At 40.9% G+C, this 12,315-nt stretch overlaps 1 protein-coding gene and 1 pseudogene across 3 annotated transcripts in view; both read left to right on the forward strand.

The window, feature by feature from the left end:
• Window positions 1-12,315, forward strand: part of Grin3a (glutamate ionotropic receptor NMDA type subunit 3A) — a 192,894-nt gene that overhangs the window by 146,372 nt on the left and 34,207 nt on the right. For all 3 annotated transcript variants that reach the window (XM_032907677.1, XM_032907678.1, XM_032907679.1), the window contains exon 6: window positions 2,589-2,740. In XM_032907677.1, the coding sequence (XP_032763568.1) occupies window positions 2,589-2,740 (152 nt within the window). The remainder of the gene's footprint in view (window positions 1-2,588; window positions 2,741-12,315) is intronic.
• Window positions 5,095-6,263, forward strand: LOC116904995 (annotated as a pseudogene).

Here is a 12,315-nt window from a genome sequence, read left to right on the forward strand (position 1 = left end):
ACTATTAAGGATCAGTGCTTGCTGGCAATATAGAAAGTCCTGGATAAATGTTAGAAGTTGCTGTTGAAAGCTATTGCTTCAGTGAGGAAAAATGTGTTAATATTCAGCGAAGTTAACCCAAGCAAATTATCCTTACATGCCAACCTATTTCCATCACATAATTCTAAATCCTCCCCACCTATGTTCCTAATGCCTCTTTTCTTCTCCCTCCCAATGCCTACCTCACTTGTAATGAAGTTAGCTTCATGCAGTTAACTGTTTAATATCTGCATAGACCACTTTACACAGTACCTGTTTACACAATAGAATATTTGATGAATGAACAGATAGATGGATGAGTGGATGAGAACCAATAGATCAGTGAATGTTATTATATGTGGGCCTTGTATTACACCCATCTTGGTAATAAATACTGAAAACGTGTTTCAAAACTGAATTATTAGAAAATGAAAATTTTCCTTAGAAAACTTACTCATGAGTGCCCGCTACTCTTTCAGAGAACCTGTGTTTAGTTCCCACCCGCATCAGGTGGTTGAAAATCACTGGTAAGTACAGACCCAGAGTATCTGATGCCCTCTTCTGGCTTCCTTGGGTACCAGGCATACATATGGTACACTTACATACATGCAGGCATTCATAATGCACATAAAAATAAATAAAGAAGAGAGAATAAATCTATTAAAAACAAAAAAGCATAGTCATTACATCCAAAGTGTTACTTTGTGAAAATATCAGAAACCCATTCAAATTCTATTATCATCAGTCTTGCCTTTCAAATCAAAGCTACCAGTCACTAAGCGGGCCCTCATAATAGTTGTTGGAACAGAAAGTCCAAACTGTGCTTTTGACATTGTCATCTTTTGCCTGACACTGCACTCTTAAGAAACAAACAAAATTATCACAAAAACAAACATGCAACTCTTTAAAGCCCAACACCTGTTTGGGGCTACACATAACTATTCCATGTCATGAATGCTGTGATTTGAAAGGGGTTTTGTGTATTCACACTAAGAGAAAGAATAAGAACTAATACCTTTGGAATTGAGTTGTAAAGTGAAATAATTAGGACAGGTATTTGTCTCGGTAAGTATCTCTGAATCTTTTACAGCTTTTTAGTCTCATTTTTTTTTCATCTTTCTCCCTCAATCATCTTGAGGGCAAATAGAAAAATCTCTTTTTTTTTTTTATTTGACTGTGAGATCCAATAACTAAGAACAAGATGTAGTTAATTAGCCTCTTTCACGTGGCTCTTCAAAGGGATTAGCGGTGTGTTAACAGTCCGGAAAGCCATGGAGCTGTACAGTGTGAGAACACACAGTCTAAACCGATGAATAAAACACTGACAGTTACACTCATGTTTGCTCTCTTTCCATACCCCGTCCCCTGCTTCCTCCTGCTTTGCATAGCAGCCATCTTGGATCTCAAAGCTATGATATCCTTCACTTTTTTCTAAATGTAGTTTCATCCCCCCATATGTATTCTTAAAACATACATTATTTTACTATGAGTGTGTGTACATGTACAAAATAAACTCATCCTGCGGGTTTGGGGGAACGGCATTTTTCCCCAATAGCATATTGCTAAGAGTTATGCATCTATCACTCTATTTCTAACACATATGTCCCAGTTGTGTAATATCCTGATCATGTAACTATTCCACAATTAATTTATTCAAGGTTTTTGTCAAGCATCATTTGAGTTCTTTCCAAGTTCTGTGGTTATGAACAGTCTTATTAATCATATTTCGTGATGGATTTGTGGAGAAATTGTTTGGAAATGTTCTTGGGTTTTAATATAAGTGTTCAAATATGCAAAATGTCACCAAATTGTTTTTCAAAGTAATTACATCAATTCTTATTTTTCATATCCTCTCCAATATTTGACATTACCACTTTTTGACAATTAAAGTTAGTTATTATAAGCCCTTGTGGTTCTTTTACTTCTCGTGGTGTATTATATGTCCATGTGGTATAATGGTTTGAATGTATTATGTTCCCTATCAGTTCTTAGGTTGGGGATTTGGTTGCCACTTATGGGAAGTGATTGGCTCCTAAGGGCTCTGACCTAATCAATGGATGATCCCTTGATGGATTCATAATATGACTGTTTTAAGAAGTAATCTGTGGGGGCTATTTATGTTAGTCCTGGATATTCTTGTATGCCCTTCTGTCTCCTGGCTGTCAAAATAAACTCCTTTTCTATTTCTTCCCCCCACGTATATGGATTGAAAACTCTGAAACCATGAGCTGAAGTAAATAACTTCACCATCAACTAATCCTCTCTAGAAATGCCTTTACAAACATGTCTAACTGTATACTTCCCTAATCTTCTAGTCACTGCTCAATCCAATCAAGTTGACAATTCAAATTAACCATCACATGCAGGTTTACTGGGAAAGATGGCTAGGGAATCCCAGACCTGGTAAAGACCTCAAAGATGGCTTCTTAAAGAATCATACGGAAGAGAAGGGCAGATTCATTGCAGACTCACCGTGCCCGTTATCATATCCAGAGACAATATCATACAAGAATGGTGGCCACGTCTCAGAACAGTATGAAGAACTCATGTGCGGTTGCATTTTCTTCTAGGATATGGCATTGGTCTCCCTCCAAACTCTCCATTGACCTCTAATATATCTGAGCTCATCAGTCAGTACAAGTCTCACGGGTTTATGGATGTGCTCCATGACAAGTGGTACAAGGTGGTTCCCTGCGGAAAGAGAAGCTTTGCCGTCACTGAGGTAAGTGAGCAGTGGCTGATAATGGTGGTGCTTTGTATAGCTTCCCCTTGAAAACTACAAGGACATGCCTTTAGTTGTACCTTCTGATCAACAATGTACCAGGATGCCCCATGACATATTGATCACTTGGATTTGCTTGAAGTGTCTGTGCCTACAGTACTGTTCAGTGATACCAGGTTTAGATTTATGACTTTTTTGTTTTTGGTTCTTTTTTTCGGAGCTGGGGACCGAACCCAGGGCCTTGCGCTTCCTAGGCAAGCGCTCTGCCACTGAGCTAAATCCCCAACCCCTCAGGTTTAGATTTAAATGTGATTTTATTCTGCTGGATTAAAAAAAAAATCTAAATTTCCACTTCTATTCTACAAACTATCCTGAGAAATCTGTTAAGTATGGAAGAAATGTTTCCAAAGTGTAGCAAGTGTATCTGGGACTGACATGAATGTGTTTGCTTTAATCTTGAGTTGATGGTTCTGGTATGGATTTCACAACATGCCTTAACGTCTAACTCCAAACGCTGCTACTGAGTCATAAGCCCTTTCTCGATTTAAAATCTATCCGCACCTTAACTAGTGATTGTCGGGTTGCAGGATAATAACTTTTGAGAACTGAAAAGGGCCAGCACTGCTTTTATTGCTCAGCCACAGTCGCTCTGTGCCTGGGTTAAGGCACACAAATAGTCAACAGTGTCCTTCCTGTTGAAATGCTGTGTTGCTGCGCTGTACTTAAAAATGAGTTTGCAAAATACGGCACAATTTGAATGATTAAAATAGGAGACTGAAAACTGTAACCAGTGCCATGGCCCAAATACTCTAAAGGGAAGAGCCAAATAAACAAGAGCAAGGCCATCCTGACATTAAAAAGAAGAACACATCTAAAGCCAATAATTGCTCAAATAACCTCTATTTGGCAAGCGTTCCCAACAGAATACAGCTCCTCTGCCTGCCTGTTTGATGTCTCCTCTCCAATATCCTGCAGGCATCTCAAATTTCACTTGCCACAAGTCTGTGCCTTAATGCTCTCCTTCGCTGTGCTTTTCCTCCTGGGCTTCGCGTCTTGGCGGTGGTACTTCTGTGCACCGGCCCGTACATTCCACAGACTGCCGTAGGTGCTTACTGCCTCTCCTGTCCACCTTCTCCATTCACCAACAAGTCACACCTTCTACAAAATAGGTCTCAAATACAGCCATCTATCGTCAACTCAAGTGTCATCACTCTGTCCACACTGTCACCCCTTACCTGGCTCACTGCCGATGTCTGCTAAGAGGTCTGTTTTGCACCTGCCTTCCTTTAGTTGCCTTCCACATGGCAACTCATTCTTCTGTTTGACAGCCATGTTCACTGGGACAAAATCTGAACTGGCAACGTGCCCTGTAATACCTGGCCTTGATCACTTCTCAGTCCTCTCTTATGCCACTTTCTGGTTCAGCACAGCTGTGCCATGTTTATCTCAGAATGAAGATAAATCCATGGCTTCCCAGCCTTGGGTTCCCTAAACTTGCTATTGTCCCTGCCAAAGTTCTTCTCCACTGACATTTGCTCAATTAAAGTCTCCACATTACAAAATCCCAGGTAAAAAGAATGTGGATGTAGTTCAGTGATACGGTACCTGCCTAATTTGTCCAAGGCGTTTGATTTGATGCCAATGCTACAAAAAAAAAAATTTAAGTAAGCAGAAGAGTCAATGAGAGAACAAACTCTTAGCTAGTATCCCTCTTCTCAAATCCCAACAGAGACTGACTAGTATAAACCATACTTCCCCTTATGATCTCATATATCTCATACCATTTAATAGCACTCAGTATTAACATAAACATTACTGCCTTAAACATAATTTTAATCAGAGTATTTTTTCAATATATCTCGTCAATAAACTATAAGAGCTCCAGGGGCAAAAAAAAAAAAGTGTCTTATATTTTCAGAGTAGGCACTCAGGAAGTCAAGTAGATAAATCAGAGAAACAGCATACCTGAAAAGAAATACAGGTCAGTAGGAACTCACAGAGACTGTGGCAGCACACATGGGGCCAGCACAGATTTAAGCCACATGAGAGGGGGAGTGAGGGCACAAGCTCCCATCCTTAACCAAGAGGCTATCCCCATATGACAACAGTTTGCAGAGAAAAAAATTATTTCCCTCCAATTGAGTTTACTGGATACATAAGCCATAATTAAGGGTAGATCCTGTGACCAGAAGTAGATGGGAAACATTGAACAAACTCAATGGTATTTTTGTAGACTGTCTCCTGTTGCTTTGTTGGGCATTTTTATCTTACTGTTCTTTTGCTTGTGTATAACAGTCTATAGTTCTGTGTTTTTAAGGTGTGTGAGAGTGTGTTCCCTCTCCATTGTTGTTGTTGTCGTTGGTGGTGGTGGTAGTGGTGGTGGTAGTGGGGTTTTTTAACCTATTTGTTTTTCTAGAGAGAGAAAATGCCTGGGGTTGGATGGGTGGGGAAGTGGGAAAGGTCTGGGAAGAGTTAGGGAAGGAAAAACCATGATCAGAAAGTACTGTATGGGTTCCAAGTCTCATCGTTGTCATTAAGGAGCATGGCACGGGACCCTAGCTCAGGATTCACACATACTCTTCAGAATGCCGGGTCTGAGTTGTAGATTTTATCAACACAAATTTCCTGAGGTGGAAGATGCAGTGGTGGTGAATGTAAGGTTGCTGAAATGGGGCCCTATGTCAGTTTGCTGGAATCTAATAACTTTGAAGGCATGATTCTTCTTAGTGAGTTATCCAGACAACGTATTCATTCCACAAACTGATCAGAATTGGCAGAAATGAGTGTGTAGTTGTCATTAGAATGGATAAAGAAAAGGGATATATAGATTTGTCAAAAAGAAGAGTTTCTCCAGAGGAAGCAATCAAGTGTGAAGACAAATTCACAAGATCCAAAACTGTTTCTAGCATTCTTCGCCATGTTGCTGGGGTATTAGACTATACCAAGGATGAGCAGCTGGAAAGCCTATTCCAGTGGACTACCTGAGTCTTCGATGACAAGTACAAGAGACCTGGCTATGATGCCTATGATGCCTTGAAGCACGCAGTCTCAATCCCATCTATCTTGGATAGTTTAGATTTGAATGAAGATGAAAGGGAAGTCCTCATTAACAATATCAAATAGGCATTTGACCCCACAAGCTGTCAAAATTTGAGCAGCTATTGAAGTAGCTTGCTATGGTTATGAAGGCATTGATGTAAAAAGATTCCTGGGGGCAGGTTTGACTTGTTCTACAGAAACCACGCCCTTCAAGATTAATCTAATAGCTCCACCCAGGTATGAGATGATAACAATGACCCTAGAGAGGACAGAAGGACTCTCTGTCCTCAGTCAGGCTATAGCAGTTATCAAAGAGAAGACTGAGGAGAAGAGGGGAGTGGTCAATGTTCAGAAGGAGTCCAAAGGGGTCACAGGTACAGATGAGACTGAACATGCAAGGCAGCTGGAATGGCTTGAGAGAGAAAATGCAGACGTAGGTGGAGATGATGATGCAGAAGACATGGAAGTCAAAGCTGAAGATTAACCTTTTGGAAAACAGTCCAATTGAAGGAGTACGAAGCAGCCCTTACTGGCTGTAAACCCTAGACTTGAAAGTTTTCCAGTATTGACAACTTCAAAGCTGAATATTTTTATTTCCAAGTATTTAAGTTCTCAACAAGCCAGAACAGAAATGCCCTCCCTGTGTCAGCTGTTTTCACATAGTGGCTCTCGCACCTCAAGCATTTTTGAGGGAATGGCTTGCTTTGACCAGAGACAAATGTTAACCAGCGGTCCTAAACTTGAGCTTGCAGGTTCTATTTCTGGTGTCTCTGGATTGGCGCCCTTATGGTTCGGAGATTTACCAGGGACTCCAGACACAAACAATCCCAATCTTTCTATATAAAATGTATTCAATCAAACATCAAATAAATTTCTGGGATTTTTTTTAAAAAAGAAAATACTGTATGAGAAGAAATATATTCAAGAAACTAGAATCTAAGCACGGGTAAAGGTCAGAGATTAAAGCAGGGCTGATACTCATAGTGCACTGCGATGAACAGTCCCACAAATCCATGTTTACGCAGGACCTAAGGCTTTGACCGTATTTGCAAAAAGAGTCTTTGAAAGAGTAATTAAGATGAGGCCACGCTGGGCTCTAAACACAATGGCTGGTATCATTCTAAGGAGGCCAGGTGCACAGGCTCGCAGGGAAAGAGGTCTACCTGCTGGAAGGAGCAGAGATTGGGGACTAGAGACACAAGAAAACAGCAAAGGAGCAAACAGGAGAAAGTTTATTTTTCTCAGAGGCAATCCCACTGGCGCCTGCATTTCAGGGGTTTTTTTGTTTGTTTCTCTTTTTTTTTTTCCTGCTTATTTGTGGGGAGGTGACTCCTAAAATGTGAGAGGATACGTTCCTGTTGCTTTATGTCCTCCAACTTGTGTCCATCTCTACAGCATTCCTGACACACTAATACAGGCAGGCGGTAAGTGAGATGAGACAACGTGCATGGTAGTTAAGTAAATGACCGATGAAGAGGAAGAAGTTATTTTAAAAAGAAGAACTCCAACTAGAGGCTAAGTTAAAACAATCAAGCCCTCAATGATTAAGTTCACATAGGATCTTCCTTAGAGCTATGATTGAAATGAAGATGGCTGCGTACAACGCTGTGACCACAGAGATGGGGAAGCCAGACATAAGGGTACATAGCTGTAACCACAGAGGTGGAGACATTGAGGCAGGAGGATTCCAAGCTCAAGACCAGTTTGGGACACATAGTAAGACTTGGCTCGGGGGGGGAGACAGAAGAAGTGGAGGCATTGGGAAGCTTCATAATCAGAACAGGCAAGTCTGACTTTAAATTTTTTTAATAATAATTCTTTTCAAAATACCAGACTTAGCAGTGATTTCTACATGAAAATCTATGTCTCCTCTGGATAATCAATGACATTTTAACCCTATTGTTGAGTATTTATACAGCGTTTCCTAAAGGAAATAAGCCTGAGCTTATACCAGTGAGTTAATGCCGCCTGGAAAGAAAGCAAGTCAGCTGCTTGAGTCGAGCTAAATAACTGTCACTTGGCGTTGCCTGTTTCTGGTGTCTGTCACTGACTTAAATCAAAATCTCCAAATGATTCAAATTTGACAGTAAGGCATTATCAAAATGTGGCTCTCAGCCATAGTCTCCAGCACAGCATTACCAAACAAATGCCACATCCTGGTCACATGCTCACATTCGGGCTACTGCCATTTCAGACAGTCATTCGACAAACCAAGCCTCCTGATACACGCAGCTCTGAGGACCCGCAGCCTAGCCCCACTTCAACACAGTTTCGAAGACTGAGTCAAATATATACCCATAAATCCTAAATATATTTTGCTGTGAACACACACAGCACAAATCATGATATGTCTGAAACTATGTCTTTCCATGTTTGGATGCTCAATCTGTCACGTAGAGCCGGTTAGCCGCTCCTGGATCTGAGTTTCTCCATCTGAGAAAGGGTTTGACAAAACGGGTCGTGTTTTCTTCCTGAGAGTAAAAGATCATTTGTGGAAGCATCTAACAAGAAACCTGATATCGTAAGTGGTAAATAACAGAAACCCTGTTCTTCTTCCTCTAATCAGAGGGAACATCCTATTATTCATTGAAAAACATTTGGAGAGAGCTGCAATTACTTCATAGTTTGTTGATGAAAATTGCATGCGCCTGTGTCTAAACCAATCATTGTCGTTACGATGTGAATAGCATAACGGATTAGGCCAATCAGAACTCCGGGACCAGTAATGACACAACTTACCTTACAGCACTTAGCACAGAGAGGAGGGTGAAGACCTGAACAAGGGATTGCCTTGACACAGTGGAGGCAGCTGAATGAACGTAGAACAGACAACCAACAGCCTCCTCTACACGTGCCCTGGAGACTCTGGAAAGTTACTTCTCTCATCTCACCCAGCCCCAGCCATTTATACTACAAAATGTATAAATGTTTGCCTCCTCCTCCTCCTCCTCCTCCTCCTCCTCCTCCTCCTCCTCCTCCTTCTTCACCATCATCAAGATTTTTCCTCTTTAAGGGCCCTGCCACAGTGACCTCAGCCTCTGTCGACATTCTCCTACAGTATGAGTGTCTAGTTCTCCATAGAGCATAGGTAATTGAGAGGCCTTTAGAGGCTTCCTAGATTTGGGTTCTAGTTCTGCCAGCTGCGAAATACTCGGCATGGTCCTTGGCCACTCTGAGCCACCCCTTCTTCTGTAAACTGACTGAAAGTAATGCATGCTTCATAGATTATGGTAAAATCAAGTCAGTTAAAGCCTCTAAACTATTGAGCAGGTGCTGGAGAGAGGGCTCAGTGGTTAAAAGCACTTGCTGTTCTTCCAGAGGGCCTGGGTTCAGTTCCCACCCACACATTGTCTTACAACCATCCAATTCCAATTCCAGGGAATCTGATGCTCTCTTCTTACCTCCTAAAGCTCCAGACATGCATATGACACACATGCAGGCAAACACCCATATGCTTGAAGTAAATAAATCTAAAAATAAAATGCTAAGAATATGTCCAGACATAATAATAAAATTATGAGTTTTCACTGTAAGTATTCCAGGGCTATATAAATTTATCAACATTTTAAAATAAGGCCAAAATAATAGGACATAAAAAGATAGACTTCAAAAACTAAGCACAAATAATAATAGGCTATTCATAAATACACAAAATATACCAATACTTCTTTAACAAAAATATTGTTTTTTCCTATAACTGCTTCTTTAGTTTAATGTGTGTGTATGTGTGTGTGCGTGTATGTGTGTGTGTGTGTGTGCTTGCATGAATGCACACTCATCATGTATGACAGGATATATATATATATATATATATATAGTATATATATATATATATATGGAGGTCAAAAAACAACTTGCTAGTGTCTGTACTCTCGTTCCACTATATGGGTTCTAGTAATTTATCATAGGTCATCAATAGTGAGAGAAACACTTTTTACCTATTAAGCCATCTCAGCAGCCTTTAATCAAGATATTTAACAAGCCAGATTGGAGGAAAGGTCTTTAGACATCTTTGGCATAGTCATCTGGAGGTGTTGGGGTAGAAACAATTCTCAGATCAAGTTGTGTTTGTTAAGACAATGTGGACTCACTTTCCAGGTTGACTGAATTTGGAAGGGAGAAGGAAGTCGAAATGAAAAGAATAGAGGAAAGATATGCCCTTAACTGGGACTTCAGACATAGAGTAAAAGATAATTCTGGTAATATCGTATTTAGAGAAGGAAGACGACACCAGTGTCTAAGAATATTATGAATGTGCATAGCACTATCATTCCTTCTAAAGCAGTGCTTCTCATCTTGTGGGTCAAAACACATCTGGGTATTAAATGACCCTTTCACAGGGGTCACCTAAGACCATAGGAAAATATAGATATTTACAACTCACAACAGTAGCAAAATTAGTTATGAAGTAGAAACAAAAGTAATTTTATAGCTGGGGTCACTACAACATAAAGAACGGCATTAAATGTCACAGCATTAGGAAGGTTGAGAACCACTGTTCTAACTGATGATGGTTTACACTATGAAATATCTTTGTCTATGCAATTACAAACAGCTCTATAAGACGTTCACCGTGTACATTTAAATAGCAGTTCATTCTACCCTTGGGCACAGACTAGCATATTCATCTTGAAGAACTGCAATCTAGAATCATCCTGTACAACCCACAGATACTATGTTACCAAACACAAGCAGTCCTCTGCTCCTTGGCTCCACTCGATCTCCTCTGTAAAGGACCCCCACTTGCTGGGTTTCCCTTTGCTCACTTCACCCACACGTGGTTCTCAGTCTGTTCTGTTTGCTCTTTTGTCCTGTTTTGCAATGCTTTCCCAGACCAAAAAAAAAAAAAAAAAGTAGAAGAAAATTGGCTGTTAGCACTTCTCATACCTACTCTTTGTACTGAATGCCCTGCACTGCAACAGTGTGTTTATACAGAGAAGCAGGATCGTAGGAAAGTCAATTCATCCACATCAGCTCAGCTCCAACTCTCAAGTGGTTTTAGTGAGTCACAGTGGAAGAAGGGTTTAATGTTCTCCCTCTCCCTTCCACCCCTCTCCACAACATCCCAGAACAGAGGCACAGGACACGACAGCACAGAGTACAGATGCTCTTGACTGCACTTTTCTATAAGTGCTTTTGACCTTGAAGGAAAATATTCCTCAGTTTATTTCTGACCTCACACTCTACTGTTCTGAGTACAATCTCAGTCAATGTCTCTCCCCTCAAAGTAATTAGACGTAGTCTTTCGATCTGAAAAATGTCTGCATTTGGACAATGATTTATGTGGTCAGCTGGTATGAAATTGTGAAAGATCTTTTTGCTCCTCCATTTCTGGCAGTTGGATATTCACATTTGGCCTTGAGTGGGAACCTTGATCTGTTTACCTCCCATCTCTTTATAAACCCAGAGCTGTGTGCTATAATTTCTCTGGAAGATAAATTCATTTTGGGAAAAAAAATCCAAGGTTTTATCTTCCCCCTAGAGCCACCCAGAATGCTACAAGTCTGGCTCTCCAGGTCAGACTCTGACGACGCTCAGAGAAAAGGTTTAAATTGACCTCAGATGGGTCTCTACAGTCCTCACAGCCCATCCGTGCTCTGCCACCGTGGACTCATTGCTGATCAGTTCTACTGAGGAAAACAGATGGCAGGGCATAAACTCCCTTCATCTTCCTTTGACTCAGCAGAAAACAGTACAATTTTTTAAGTCCCTGAGTGAATTTAAGAACTCCGGGGAAACAGTCCTGTGAAACTTCTTTTTTATGAACCAGGGAAAGAAGGCAGCAGATTACAGTTTAACAACCTCCCCAAATTCACCAAGGCACGATGGATGACAAGACCCCTCTTTGCACGTCTTCCCTAAATAATGTTTTGAATAATTGCACCTTTTAACTGTAAGAGGCTGAAAGGAAGAGGAAATAGTGGTCTTGGCAGAGAGCAGAAAGCATCCTCAGAGACAGAGAGGAGTTTTAAGAAAATTGTTTGAGACCACATTGTTTAAAGAAGTCAGCACAATTCCAAGATTAGATACAGAGAGGCTACTATTACCATTGCTGTAGGGAGAAAATGGGAAGAGACATTCTCAGAGCCTAGCAAGTACGAGGTTCTCTAAGAAATTCACCATTTACTTGGAGGCATTTGATATTATTTTGGAGGAGACCTTGACAAATGCTCAAGTCAATTCCCCAGTACCACAAAGAAGAAGGTAGAGATGGCCATTTAGTTAGGGGCTTGCCCATACCCCTAGCGTCACCATAAGAGAGCTGGGGAGCAAATACCCTTTCACTGTCTCCCTGCCAGCCCTCCAACTCTCAGGTCTTCTACCTGTCTAGGGGAAGGAATCCATCTATGTGGTCCCTGGAAGTCAATTCCCAGGACACAAATCAGGATGGGATAAAAGGGTGTAAATGAATCTGGAAGAGAGGAGGTCATCTAGCATACCCCTTTGTGACAGAAAGAAAAGGGATGAGGCCGTCTGTGCATCAGCAGCACAGACCTTCAGGTAGATCAGCTTGCAAGCGAAGATCCACCACCCTT

The sequence above is a fragment of the Rattus rattus genome, chromosome 7, assembly GCF_011064425.1.
Source record: "Rattus rattus isolate New Zealand chromosome 7, Rrattus_CSIRO_v1, whole genome shotgun sequence".
NCBI classification, from domain to species: domain Eukaryota; kingdom Metazoa; phylum Chordata; class Mammalia; order Rodentia; family Muridae; genus Rattus; species Rattus rattus.